The following is a 15,177-nucleotide window of genomic DNA, read 5'->3' on the forward strand; positions in this document are numbered from 1 at the left end:
CCAGGGCCCATACTTGCATTTCAATCAATTGCATTATTTATTTTTAGTAATAATAGTATTCCATCTTTTTTTTTTAAAAAATTTTTTTTTTTTTAATGGAGGTCCCCTTTTCCCCCCCCCCCCAACCTACATTCCCCTTTCTCTATTTTTCCTCCCCCCCCCCTCCCCCCCCCCCCCCTCTTCCTTTCTTTCCTGTCGTCTTTTTTTTTGGTGTTATTGGGGTTGCTTTCCTTTTTTTCTTTCTTTTTAATATATGGGATTTATCCCCACCATTACCTACTTTCTATTGCCCCCTGAGAAGCACCTTATCTGTCCTTCCGTTCTAAATGAAAGTTTTGCTGGGTAGAGCAATCTTGGTTGTAGGTCTTTAGATTTCATGACTTGGAATACTTCTTTCCAGCCCCTTCTTGCCTGTAAGGTCTCTTTTGAGAAATCTGCTGACAGCCTGATGGGGACTCCTTTGTAGGTGATTGTCCCCTTAGCTCTTGCTGCTTCCAGGATTCTCTCCTTCGTTTTAATTTTGGCTAATGTAATTATGATATGCCTTGGTGTGTTTCTTCTTGAGTCCAACTTTTTTGGTACTCTCTGAGCTTCTTGGATTTCTTGGAAGTCTGTTTCCTTTGCCAGATTGGGGAAATTTTCTTTTATTATTTGTTCAAATAGTTTTTCCACTGGTGGTTGTGTCTTTCCCCCTTCTGGTACCCCTATAATTCGGATATTGGAGCATTTATAGATGTCCTGGAGGTTCCTAAGCTTCTCCTCATTTTTCTGAATTCTTATATCTTCATTCCTTTCTGATTGATCATTTTTTTCTTCCTTCTGGTTCACTCCATTGATTTGAGTCCCAGTTTTTTTTCATCTCTATGGGTTTCCTGTGGAATTCCATTCATTTCCCTTAATTTAGCCTTCATATGTTTCTCTAATTTGTGGCTATAGTCCACCAGATCTGTGAGGAAGCTAATGACCAGTGTTTTAAACTGTGCGTCTGAGAGATTTGCTATTTCTTCGTCACTTAGATTTATCTCCGGGGCTTTGAGGTCCCCCTGCGACATTTTTTGTCTGTTCTGGCCCTTTAAGTGAGAGAAGCGGCGCCTGGAGTCCCAGGTCGCTGGGTTGTGACGCTGTATGTGGGGGTGTGGTCAGAGCGGGGAAATGGCGCCGCTGCCGGCGGCGCCGCTGCCTCCGCCGCCGCCGCCTCCGCCGCCGCCGCCTCCGCCGCCGCCGCCGCCGGTCCGACCGCTCACTCCCTCACCCGCGCGCAACCGGGCAACCACAGTCAATTCGCTGCCACCGCCTCCCCACTGACTCCTCCGTAGTCGCTCACCCGGTGGGCCGCCGTCCGTCCGGATTATGGGGTTGTCGGACCGCGGGCTCCGCGGTGCGGGGCGGATCCTTTTGCCACTCGGCGGGGCGCGTGCCGGCTGGTGTAATTTTTCGGAGGTCTTCTTTTCGTTGAGTGTACCCCCCGTATTCCATCTTAACCAGTGGGAGCCCCTTCAGGTTGGCTCTTCTGTCCTTTGGCATGCCCCAGTTATTTTGATAGCTTATTGCCTACTTCCCAAGCTCATCTACTATGTATTTAAGGTTATATAACTTTAAATTAATTTCTTAATTTTTATATCAGTATCTGTTTCCTCAATATTTATTTGTTTATTTATTTTTACAGAATCATCATGTTTTATTTTTTCCCTTTTTAAAAAATTTAATTATTGTTCAAGTACAGTTTTCTGTCTTTTACTCCCATCCCAACCCCCCCATGCTCCCCACCTCCCTCCCATTTCCACCCCCCTTAGTTGTTGTCCATGTGTCCTTTATACTAGTTCCTGTAAATCCTTCCCCTTTTTCCCTGAAATTCCCTCCTCTCTTCCCTCTGGTCAATATTTAAAAGCTGAGTTCTTAATGATATTTACGTATTTTTTAAATTTTCTTTTTTTTCTCTTCCACCAGGCAGTGTAACTTATATCTTACACAATAAAAAATCGAAGTTAAGGAAGTGCTCAAACAACACAAATACTATGTCTCAGGGAATCCAGTTTCTTTTTCTTTTTTTCTTCATAGCTGGTTTACCAAATTCCTGTGGGATGTCTCTTTGAATATAAAATACTGTATGTGGTGTTTGTAGATAAATAATACTTGGTTAAGTGACTTAACGTCATTTACAAAAGGTAGGACAGCGCTCAAGGCAGAGAGCTGTAACTGCCATTATTAACAACAGCAGCGTGGAAAGCAGTCCTTGTCTAGCATAGTATTGAGCAGGTAATCATCAAGTATTCCGTTTCTTCTTTCATTATAGATTTGAGTGACTTTAAAAGACTACTAGTCTAGAATCCTGAAAGAACAGTATTTCTAGAGGTATTCATTTTGTTAAGAAATTACCTATGTTTACCTAGACATTTCTTTTTGCAGTGAGCCACATTGTCCAAGCAATGCTGATTGGGTTCTGCCACTCTCAGTTAAAATTTGAACATGAAAATGGGTTCTGTATTAATATAGAGACAACATACAGTGATTTGGTGCTGGTGTTCTTTAATACCAGTCAGAAACTAACTTGGTTTACTTTTTTCCCCAGATGATGGCCATAAGAAAGCTCGAAATGCTTATCTCAGTAATTCCAATTATGAAGAAGGAGATGAATATTTTGATAAAAACTTGGCACTCTTTGAGGTAATATTTGGGAGAAATCTAGGACAGATTTCAGGAAGAGAGATTTCAAGATAGCTGTTTTCCACCCTATTTAATTTTAAAACAGTACAGGCTGGACAATTTAATAATTGTAAAAATAAAAACATAACTTGTCATTGTGGTTGATTTAATCTATGTAATCTAATTATTGCTAATTAATGAGTAGCCATTAAATCAAATTTCTGTGAAATAGGAAGAGGAATGTTGACATCACAGGCACGTGGAGGACCTTGCTATCAAATTCAGCTGGGGTTTCGGTGTTTATGTTGGAATTATCATCTAGATACAAAATAGTGTATTTTTCAGCTCTACGTTTGGGAAGAGTATCATTTACCTTCTAACTACTAAGCAAACACCAGTGTAGAAAGCAGGCTGCTAGAGTCAGAGGGTCTGTGTGTCTTATCTAAGACAGCATGGACTCTGCAGTGGGGGTGTCGGAGGAACTGGTGTATCTCATCATCTATGTCCACTGACTCATTTGGCTTTGGGCAATGATGTGAGTGCCACTTCTCTCGGTGTGCCTGTTTTTTAAATGATATTTTCCCTTGTATTTCTTCAAGAAAAGGTCTGATGTGAGTATTTAGTTCAGTCGCAGAAGTTTTTCATTGACCTGTCCATTCTTAGTGTTTTAAATAATAGCCATAAATGCTAGTAGAATGTTAGTAGCCTTAAAAAAGAGGGTACTGTGGTTAAAGATCATATACCAATATTGTTACAAGGTTACAGCTGTCTGTAGGGGCCAGTATGATTTTGTTTTTACTGAAAAATTAAGCTATTAGAAAGAATTATAAAACTTTTTGCTTAAGAATTTTATAATTATTCATATAGGCTTGATTAAGCATCATATTTTAATGTGGGGGAAATAAACTTTCATTGATAAGTTGTCTTAATATATTTACCTGTGAAATATTTTGCTATTTACTTTGCCATTTTCTGGTAGAGCAGTGGTTTTGATGTTTATTTCCAATGTGTTCTTCGTCTCTCATTTCTTTCATACTTCTGATTTTATAGGAGGAAATGGACACCAGACCAAAGGTGTCTTCTCTCCTCAACCGCATGGCTAATTACACTAACCTGACTCAAGGAGCAAAGGAACATGAAGAGGCAGAGAACATCACTGAAGGGAAAAAGAAGCCCACCAAGGTGAGGCCTTAGAAAACAAGGATAAATAAAAAGAGCCCCATATATCAGAAAGGGAGAATATCCATGGCATCACTCTCTGCTCTGTAATAGATATTTATTGAATGTTTGATATATGCCAGCATGTCCTGGGCACTGGATTCATAGCACAAAAAGAACATGCAACGTCTCATTGTCATGCAGTCTAAAGTTTAGTGTGGGGATATAGTCCTTGATGCACTCAGAAAAATATAAGCATGGAAAAGAGAAACCGAGACTGCTGGCCAGCAAGGGAGCCAGAGCAGAGGGAATTGCGATTTTAGAGAGGTTGGTCAGGAGAAGCCTTTCTGACAGGGTGATATTTGAGCGAGCCCTAACTGACGTGAGGGTGGGAGCCAAGTGATAGCTGGGAGAAGAGCCTTCCAGGGAGAGGGAACAGCGCTGCAGCAGAAGAGTGTCCACACCCATCTGTTGATGCTACCTCTGGGTTTTCAAAGACCAAATATCAGTCCTTTTTATCAAAATGAAAATATGGAACAATATTACAAGTTAGGTTTTTGGTTGTTTAGGGGTAAAATGACCCTCAGACCTTTATGTTAGCAACTACATTTACCAACTACTGTGAAGGATTAATACCAAATTCTACAGATCAAGCAATTTATTTATTTATTTATTTATTTAACCCACACCTGAGGACATTTTTTAAAATTGATTTTAGAGAGAAAAGAAGGGGCATAGAGGGGAGAGAGAGAGAGAGAAAAGCCTCTTGTACATACCCCAACCCGGGATTGAACTCACAACCTGTTGGTGTATGGGACCACACTCCAACCAACTGAGCCATGGGCCAGGGCTATTAGTCCATTTGTAAATGAAAAGATACCTAACAACTTCAAACAACAGGAATTTTTAATTTGTTGGGGTGCACTTAAAAGTTTATTTGTGGTCAAATGCCTATGTAAACACCTGGAGACCTATGAAAGGTAAAAATTCATAGCTCTAGGAATAATAAAACGTATGGTGATGGACATTTGTAAGATGAAGATTTTACGTGTGCCTCTTTTAAGGTATTAAACTTACTACCTCGGCTTAGAGATTAATGCAGTAGTTAGGAAGCAAGTTTTTATATAAAAGTAAAGAGATAAAGTAATCTCTTCTAGATGACTATATAATTTTTTCTTTTGTCATCATTTCTCTTTCCAGACTCCCCAAATGGGTACCTTCATGGGTGTCTACCTCCCATGTCTACAGAATATTTTTGGAGTGATCCTCTTTCTACGCCTTACATGGGTAGTGGGCACAGCTGGAGTTCTTCAGGCCTTTGCAATTGTCCTTATCTGCTGCTGCTGTGTAAGTCCAGAGGTGGCTCCTGGAGATCACCTGGCACCTTGCTAGTGCTCAAGAGTATATGCACTTGACCTCTTTGGGACTAAAACAAGGAATACTGGGGAAAGACTCATTTCAACAGAAGAGATTATTTTGGTGTTAAAATTAAAAGGGTTTTCTGTTATTTGATGTCAGTTATTCAGTGATTATATCTATATAATAAGATGTGGTAGAAATGATAATGTAAGACTCCTATAGGAAGCAGAAGATGTAGCTTACAGAGGATTCAGAACACAAACAATTTGAGCTTAATAGCACCAGAGTTGTGACAGCAAATGTGTTAGAAAATGGAATGTGCTGCTCCAGCAGAGTGTTCAGCAACAAAACCGAGGTTGTTTGTGGAGAAGGGTTATTTGTTTTGTTTTGAAGACTCATTAATTTTCTCTTCCCCAGAAATTGAGATTTTTTTTCCCAACTCTTATCTCCATCATTCTGAGAACATTTTGATCTTCTTTTAACTTAAATTCCTTTTGCCTGAGTTTCTCAACCACATCTATCAATTTTATTATAAGTTAATAGATTATTTTATGTAACCGGTGACAGACCTCATTTATTACCATCTCCATTATGTCCTCCATGTGTATTATGCTCAGCAGAAAGCACCGTAAGTAGTGAGAGTGAGAGTCCATATCATTAACAACTGAAAATTAATAGTTCCATCTTTTTTTTTCCAGTTTCTTAGTCTCGAACCTTCAGCGCCATGTTTGGCTCCCGTGGCAGTCTTTCACACCCAGTCAGTTACCCGGCCAGTCATGCCTCCCTCTGAAATCTCTTACATTCAACCCTTCCTTTATATTTCCACTGCTGCCACTGCAGTCCTTACCTCTCACTGCACTGCTAGGCCTACTAACAGGTCACACTACCTCCATCTACTCCCTATCTGCAGTCCATGTTATACTCTGCTTCTAGGTAATGTTTTTTTGGGTTGTTGTTGTGGGGTTTTTTTAAGATAGAGCGGAAGGGAGGGAGAAAGAGGGAGAGAAACATCAACGTGTGGTGGCCTCTCATGCTCCCCATACTGGAGACCTGGCCTGCAATCCGGGCATGTACCCTGACTAGGAATCGAACTGGTGACCCTTTGGTTTACAGGCTGGCACTCAGTCCACTGAGCCACACCAGCTAGGGCCCAGGTAATGTTTTTAAAATACATTTCTTCTGTGCTCAGAAGTCTTCAGTAGTTTCTTTCCTTACTGAATACTGCTCTTGTTATTGTAGCCAGCCTTTAGTTTCTAACTGTTGTTCAAGTTGTTTTGGAGACCCAGGCAGAATCAGTGGTTCTTAATAGCACCTAACAGATGATGATGTAGAGGGCATTTAACAGAATGCTACAGGGAACATTAGTGTGGCTTGTGTAATGAGTTGAACTGCATCATCTCATTTCCATGCCATTAGCTATGGCAGCTAACTCCCTCCCTAAAAGAGGGTAGAGGTAAGTTTTCTGTAAGTTCTCTGAGGTCCACAGATGGGAAACAGTACAGAAAGGTCCTCTTTATGCAGTAACAACTTTATCCCTTCTTTTTCTCCACAGACAATGTTGACTGCTATTTCCATGAGTGCCATTGCGACCAATGGAGTGGTGCCAGGTCAGTAGGCTAAGCATGGACTTCAGGGATTGTCAATGATTACTGTGTTTTTGCTGTAAAGACCAAAAGCGTAAGCTTTTAAGGAATAGAATACTATTTTAATCTGTTGGCCATAGACACTAATACTCTTTGACTTTGGGATATCTTCTTTAAAAATTTATGTTCTATGCTGGAGTCTTTAATTTTTATTGCATTCCTGGCTTCTCTTAGAATACATTGTACTGGACTATCGCATGCCTGTAGTAAATGTTCCTTGGTATATTTGTATACTAACAAATCATGCTGCTTCTTGTGGAGCGTTAAATGTGCAGTACACTCTACCATACAGATATCTTTTACATTCCACTAGCAAATCTACTTTTTATCACACTCAGCATCTTCAAAAGCCTCAAATATTTATCCCTCATACATATTTTTATTATTCTTACTATTGACTTGTTTACATATCTCCTACTAATGTACTTTCTTTATCCTGATCACCTTCTACTTTGTGTTTTAGCTGGGGGATCATACTTTATGATTTCCCGGGCACTGGGCCCAGAGTTTGGTGGAGCTGTTGGCCTCTGCTTTTATCTTGGTACCACATTTGCAGCAGCCATGTATATCCTTGGTGCCATTGAAATTTTTCTGGTGAGTAATGACTTATTTGTGTTCTACAGTGTAATAATAGTATAGATTTGAATATATTTTGTTCTTTGATGTCAAACTTCTGAGAGAGCAGCTATAAGTGATTTTTTTGCAATAGGAGCCTTAAGTTTTAATTTATTTTTAAAATATATTTTATTGATTTTGCTATTATACTTTGTCCCAATTTTTCCCCCTTTGCCCCCCTCTACCCAGTACCCCCATTTCCTCCAGCAGTCCCCTCTCAGTTCATATCTGTGGTTTGTGCATATAAGTTCTTTGGCTTCACATTTTCTATCTGTTCTTTTTCTTTAAGTATATTTTATTGATTATGCTGTTATAGTTGTCCAAATTTTTTTTCCTTTGCCCCCCTCCACCCATTACCCCCCTTCCCTCCAACAGTCCCCTTCACCTTTAGTTCACATCCATGAGTTGTGCATATCTAAGTTCTTTGGCTTCTCCATTTCCTATACTGTCCTTTTTTTAAATATATTTTATTAATTATGCCATTACAGTTGTTCTATTTCCCCCCTTCATTCCCCTCCACCCTGCACACCCCCTGCTCTACCATTCCCCCCCCCATTTAGTTTATGACCACATGTCTCAAGTTCTTTAGATTCTATATTTCCCATACTATTCTTGCTGTCCCCGCTATCCATTTTCTACCTACCATCTATGCTACTTATTTTCTGTACCTTCTCCCCCCTTCTCCTTCTCCCACTCCCCTGTTGCTAACCCTCCATGTGATCCTCATTTCTATGGTTCTCCTCCTGATCTAGCTGTCCTCTTAGTTTGCTTTTGTTTTAGGTGTGGTTCTTAATAACTGTGAGTTTGCTGTCCTTTCACTGTTCATCTTTTTTATCTTCTTTTTCTTAGGTAAGTCCCTTTAACATTTCATATAATAAGGGCTTGGTGATGATGAACTCCTTGAATTTGATCTTATCTGAGAAACACTTTATCTGCCCTTCCATTCTAAATGAAAGCTTTGCTGGGTAGAGCAATCTTGGTTGTAGGTCTTTGGATTTCATGACTTGGAATACTTCTTTCCAGCCCCTTCTTGCCTGTAAGGTGTCTTTTGAGAAATCAGCTGACAGTCTGATGGGGACTCCTTTGTAGGTGACTGTCCCCTTATCTCTTGCTGCTTCTAGGATTCTCTCCTTCATTTTAATCTTGGCTAATGTAATGCTGATGTGTAATGCAGGAGGAACTTGGTATGTTCCTCCTAGGGTCCAACTTCTTTGGGACTCTCTGAGCTTCCTGGATTTCCTGGAAGTCTATTTCCTTTGCCAGATTGGGGAAATTCTCCTTTATTATTTGTTCAAATAAGTTTTCCACTCATGGCTGTTCCTCTTCCCCTCTGGTACCCCTATAATTCGGATGTTGGAACATTTAAAGATGTCCTGAAGGTTCCTAAGCCTCTCCTCATTTTTCTGAATTCTCGTTTCTTCATCCTTTTTGTTTGGTCATTTTTTTCCTCCTTCTGGTCCACTCCTTTGATTTGAGTCTTAGTTTCCTTTCCATTACTATTGTTTCCTGTGCATTTCCCTTCATTTCAATTAGTTTAGCCTTCATATGTTCCTCTAATTTGTGACTAAAATCAACCAGTTCTGTGAGCATCCTGATCACCAGTGTTTTGAACTGTGCATCTGAAAGTTTAGCTATTTCTTCATAGCTTAGATTTATGGGCTCTGGGGCTCTGAGTTGTTCTTGAGCCATGTTTTGATCTGTTTGTGCCTGTTATGTATGAGGAGTGGAGCCTTAGTTGTTCACCAGGACGGGGCCACCCAGGTCGCTGGTTTGTGATGCTGTATGTGGGGGCAGGGTCAAAGAGGGACAATGGTGGTTCCCTCTGCCTCTTCCTGCCCCTGAGGCCTGCACAGTCCGTCTCACTGCTTGCTCCTTCACCGGTTTATCTGCGCGTGAATGTGTGACTGTGATCAACCCTCAGTGGGTTCACCCGCTTCTCCACACCTGAGATCCTCCCACAGCTGCTGGCACACCTGGGTTGCGCTCCCGGGTTGGTCCAGTGGATCTTTCCTGCCTGACCCTGCTCTGCTGCTGGCTCTGCCCCTCTAACCAGTTTGGCTGAAGGGTTCGTTGTTGTCGGACTTCTATGTAGTTCAATTTTCTGTGGTTTGGCTGTGTTTTTGTTGCTAAAACTTTGTTGTTTTTAAACCTAGTTATGCTAGAAGGCGCAGTGCTTCCATCTATGCCTCCATCTTGGTGGAAGTCTCCTATACTATTCTTAATACACACACACACACACACACACACACACACACACACCACACACACCACACACACCACTCACCCCCCATCTATTTTGTGCCTTCCAATTATGCTTCTTAATTCCTGAATCTTTTCTCCCATTCTCTCTCTTCCCCCGCCCCACTGATAACCCTCCAAATGATCTTCAAATCTGTGATTCTGTTCCTCTTCTGCTTGTTTGCATGGTTTGTTTTTTTAGTTGTTGATAGTTGTGGATTTGTTGCCATTTTAATGTTCATAGTTTTGATGTTTTTCTTAAATAAGTTACTTTAACATTTCATATAATGGTTGGTAATGACGAACTTCAGTTTTACCTTGTCTTGGAAGCGCTTTATCTGCTCTTCAATTCTAAATGATAGCTTTGCTGGATAGAGTTATCTAGGTTGTAGGTCCTTACTTTTCATCACTTTGAATACTTCTTGCCAGTCCCTTTAGGCTACAGAGTTTCTTTTGAGAAATCATCTGACAATCGTATGGTAACTTCTTTGTAGGTAACTAGTTGCTTTTCTCTTGCTGCTTTTAAGATTCTTTATCTTTAACCTTTGGCATTTTAATTATGATGTGTCTTGGTGTGGTCCACTTTGTGTTCATCTTGTTTGGGATTCTCTGTGCTTTCTGGACTTGTACGTCTATTTCCCTCACCAAATTAAGGAAATTTTCTTTCATTATTTTTTCATCAATTTTTTTGCTCTTCTCCTTCTGGCATCCCTATGATTCAGATGTTGGTATGTTTGGAGATTTCCCAGAGGCTTATTATTCTGTTCTTGTCTTCTTGAATGCTCTTTTCTTCCTGCTGTTCTGGTTGAATGCTTTTTTCTTTCTTATGTTTGAAATTGTTTATTTGATTCTCAGTTTCATCCCCTTCACTGTTGGTTCTCCGTAGATTTTTCTTTATTTCACTTAATGTAACCTTCATTTCTGCCTGTGTCTTTTTTATGCATTACATTACCCAGTGATTTTTTTTTGAGTATCATGATAACCAGTGTTTTGAACTCTGCATCTGATAGGTTGGCTATCTCTGTTTCGTTTAGTTCTTTTTCTGGAGTTTTGTTCTTTTCTTTCATTTGGGCTATATTCTTTGTCTCCTGAATTTGCAAGCCTTCCTGTATTTGTTTCTGTTTATTAGATAAAGCTACTTTGACTCCCTGTCATAGTAGTGTGGCCTACTTTTAGAAAAGCGGACCTGTATGTTGTGTGGGGTAGAGCCTTAGATATTAGTCAGGGTGGGGCAGCTTTTTTCATTATGTTGTGGCTCTGTGTGAGGGAAGGGTTTGGAGAGGGTACAGTGCCTGGCTTCTGGAGTTTTACCTGGGAGGAAGCTGTCTCCCAGCACTTACCCTGATGCCAGGTTCTTCATTTTCTCCATGGACTCTAGCTTTTGCCCTTTTTCTGAATCCCAGAAGAAGTGGGTCTGCATTAAGTGCTTACCGAGTCCTTGTGGGCCCTTTAAGATGAGTCTCCTTATAATCTGGCAGTTTTTTCCACCACCCTAACACCTACTAGTTTGTACAGCCAAAAGTTATGAGGATTTATCTTCATGGTCCTGGAACCCTGGACTGCTGGTTGGACTGGTTTGGGGCTGGGATCCCTCACTCCCGAGGTATCCCTCATGATTTTTATCCATCACTCGTGAACGTTGTACCACCTGTTCTACTGTCTCTCCATGCCATTCCCATGGCTCCATGCCCCTCTGCCTCTCTGCCTCTCCCCACCTCCTACCCATTTGGATGAATGTGGCTGCTTCTTTAAATCCTTGGTTGTTGGACCTCCACATAGCTTGATTTTCTGACAATTCTGGGTGATATTGTTTTGTAGTCTAGTTGTAATTTTCTCTATAGTTGAGCAAGGAAGCAAAGCATGTTTCCCTATGCTTCCATCTTGACTAGAAGTCCTATAAGTAATTGATTGTTATAGGCATAATTCATTTTATTGTGCTTTGCATGATTTTGCCTTGATTTATTGCGCTTTGCAGACATATATTGGCCTCATGGTGTGAATATGCAGCAGAAAGGTGGAGGGTCTCCTTTGCCTGCCTACTCCTTCCCCTCCACCCAATCACCACCACCCTACCACCCTACAACCAAGAAGTTAATGTCTCCAAGGAAGACTTGTGTCAATGGGGAAAAAGTAAAATAATGTTTATTTTTTAAATATCTTTATCCCAATTAAAGATGTTTTATTTTACGAATTTACTTTTAGAGAAGGGAGAAGAGAGGGAGAAAAAGAGGAAGAGACACATCAACGTGGAAGAGATTTGGTTTTACTACCCCAGTTGGGGACCTGTCCTGCAATCCAGGCATGTGCCTGACTGGGAATCAAACCGGAAGCCTCTCAGTTCGCAGGCCAGTGGTCATTCCACTGAGCCACAGCAGCCAGGGTTCTGTATTTCAATTAAATAGAATGTTTCTTATTCTTTATTTATTCACCAGTACATATTTTTTACTATTCAAACTAATGATAATAGAAGTAGGACTCAAGATAATCACTACAATTATTTTATATAGCCCTTTGAATATAAGTTTTTAAGGCATTCCTTGTTTTTTTTTCCCCATTTGGACATACAGGTATTCAGAACAGCATCTGGACTTAAAAAAAAAAGTCAGTGATATCCTAGTTCTATAGGCATTCTAGACCCAAATAAGAATCAGGCTAAATCTCCAGCCATTTTCCATCTCAGCTTTACCTTTCTTCGTGAAAGCAAATCAAACTACAGCATACTTTTACTTGATTACTCTGAAATTTCTTAATTTTTTACTTCTTTTTTTTTTTGCTTAACAGGTATATATTTTCCCCCGGGCTGCCATCTTTCATAGTGAGGATGCACTCAAGGAATCAGCAAACATGCTCAATAACATGCGTGTCTACGGCACAGCCTTCTTAGTCCTCCTGGTGTTGGTGGTATTCATAGGCGTGCGCTACGTGAACAAGTTTGCCTCGCTTTTTCTGGCCTGTGTCATTGTGTCCATCTTGGCTATCTATGCTGGAGCCATCAAGTCATCTTTTGCCCCTCCACACTTCCCGTACGTGTCTGACTCTCTAACTCACCATTACTGTTGGGTAGTCATGGCCAAAACCTAATGATCTGAGCATTTTTAAGTCAGAATTTTACACTCTCTGAAATTTCTCTTTCAGATAGGCCAGGTTGGCATCTAGTCAGGGTGCCTCCCAGCAGACTGCCTAGTTTGTTTATCTTCCTTGTTGATCCTCTTCCTTATGTCCCAAGCACAGAACAGGCAGCTATAACTGTCATTTTACTATAGAGACTTATAGAGGTTTCTTCAAAACCCTCTGACAATGATTGTGCATATTTGAACTATTTATGAAGAGCTTTTCAAACGGTATAAGTTATTGCCAGAAACCTTTATAAACTGTTTAAATGTTGGATTCTTTTTACTAATGAAAAATCAAGAATCAAAGGAAACCTAAATTCCTACCTAAGTATTGGTAATTCATTAAATTTTTAATTCTGTTAGTACCATAATGGACTTCCTAGTCATAAAATGAAAAATAAATGTAATTATTTTCATTTATCTCTCAGTATTAAGTTATATTATACACCATAAGTAGTTCAGGTATTTTAAAGTATATTTTTGGAGCAGTAATGGGTGTGTGTAGATACGTGACTCACAGGCTCAAGTGTTTTCAATTACCTAGTAGCAAAGGGACTAAGCAGCACTGTTATTTGTAATATTGTTACAGAGATCGTCTTTGAAATGACATCTGATTCATCTAGGGATTAGATTCATCAGTCCTGTGTTGATTTAACCCAAATACAGAAAAATAGATTTTTTAAGATGAAAAATTAATTTCATAGAGATTAAATTGCCCCAAAGTTAATTAGTAGCAGAGCAATAACATGAACCCTGTGATTTTCTGATTCCTAGTCCAGTATTTTTTCTGTTATGCTAAATGATGTCACCAATAGGTCCCATCATTCTTTTTTAATCTGCTCATCTATGGACTACAGAGCAGCTGAAGATCCATTTAGAGTCATAAAAATGGCTTCCTCTGGCTATATCGTAACTTGTAAAATTCCATTTGCCTCTAATTCTCTTTTGATGCTTCTCTTTTGTGGTGGATAAAAAGTCATAATGTGTGGCATTTTCTTTAAAATATTCCAGCAAAAATAAGATAAAAAACCTAGAGGAATGCATGAAACAAGACTGGGAAATATTAAAAGTTATTGAAGCAGAGTAATGAGTACATGGTTCATTATGTATGCTTGCTATCATTTTGCAGATTTTAAAAGTTGCTTTGTTCCTCTTGAAAGGTATTTAACTGTGGGTGTATTATTCCTTTGTTCATATTTATATCTCCGGGTTAAAGAAAAAATAAAATCAGCGATGAATGTTTGTATTATCCTTAAATACCCTCACTCCCACTGGGTCCAGGCTTAAGTTCAAAAACAGTTTTCTCTTAGGCCACTGGGGTATGTGCTTTTGAATTCTAGCCAAGCTGTCTCCCTCCAAACAATAGCCAGAGGTTTGACCTTTAGCCAAACATTTTCAAGGGGTTTACTTTAAACAAGGCTTGTCTAGGCCAAAAATAAAATTAGGGGAAATTTTTTGTGTGGCAGAAAAAGACCCTACAATTCTTTTATACCTAACGATTGGTTAATAACCTAGAAATTTTGGAAGATGAGTCAGCACAGTATATTCAGACAGTCCTTGTCTCTGAATTTTATTGCTACCATTTGCCATCCGTTTGACCTCGTGCAGACTACTTTATTTCCCTAAACTTCAGTTCCTCCATCCACAAAATAAAAATAATACATATTTTGTGAGATTTCTTTAAGGATTAAATTGGCAGAAAATGTAAGTCACCATTTACAGTACTAGTTAATAAATACTTTTTTTCCTATCCATGACAGTGAACCTCTTAGAATTCTATTTATTATTTACTAACCCATTTTTTTTATCTTTTTTCTTTGCTTCATTTTTCTCCCTGTTTGTTTTTACTTAGGGTCTGCATGCTGGGTAACCGCACCCTTTCATCAAGACACATTGACATTTGCTCAAAGACCAAGGAAACGAACAACATGACAGTGCCGTCCAAGTTATGGGGCTTCTTCTGTAACTCAAGTCAATTTTTCAATGCCACCTGTGACGAATATTTTGTTCATAACAATGTCACATCAATCCAGGGCATTCCTGGATTGGCTAGTGGTGTCATTACAGGTAATTTGGGGGGGGGGGTTTGGACAAGATTTTCCTTTTTCTCTGAGGAAAATGGGCTTTGCCATCTTAGACTCTTCCATAGTCTGTGAAGACTCACTGCCAGGGGTGACTTCCCCCTTCAGCCCAGCATACAACTCTTAACTCGACATCTTTTTGCTTTTCTGTCAGTGAATTTATTCCTTTTCAGGGCTCCCTACAAGTGTTGCCTGTTAAAAATTACCTCCTTTTGAGAATGGAACTGAGAAAATCACCTTTTAACCTAGAACAAGATAATAAAATATTCTTTGTGTTACTGTGAAATCGCTGATGCCCTTCCCGTGGTGACAGCTGGAGTGTAACGG

General features: G+C 39.8%; 1 protein-coding gene across 3 annotated transcripts in view; it reads left to right on the forward strand.

Annotated features, from left to right (window-relative positions):
- Window positions 1-15,177, forward strand: part of SLC12A6 (solute carrier family 12 member 6) — a 105,696-nt gene that overhangs the window by 73,143 nt on the left and 17,376 nt on the right. For all 3 annotated transcript variants that reach the window (XM_037133149.2, XM_037133150.2, XM_037133151.2), the window contains 7 exons: window positions 2,570-2,664; window positions 3,694-3,825; window positions 5,002-5,148; window positions 6,713-6,767; window positions 7,267-7,397; window positions 12,438-12,679; window positions 14,622-14,836. In XM_037133149.2, coding sequence (XP_036989044.2) covers window positions 2,570-2,664; window positions 3,694-3,825; window positions 5,002-5,148; window positions 6,713-6,767; window positions 7,267-7,397; window positions 12,438-12,679; window positions 14,622-14,836 — 1,017 coding nt within the window. The remainder of the gene's footprint in view (window positions 1-2,569; window positions 2,665-3,693; window positions 3,826-5,001; window positions 5,149-6,712; window positions 6,768-7,266; window positions 7,398-12,437; window positions 12,680-14,621; window positions 14,837-15,177) is intronic.

This window comes from Artibeus jamaicensis, unplaced genomic scaffold (genome assembly GCF_021234435.1).
Source record: "Artibeus jamaicensis isolate MK-2021 breed Jamaican fruit bat unplaced genomic scaffold, CSHL_Jam_final contig_1132, whole genome shotgun sequence".
NCBI classification, from domain to species: domain Eukaryota; kingdom Metazoa; phylum Chordata; class Mammalia; order Chiroptera; family Phyllostomidae; genus Artibeus; species Artibeus jamaicensis.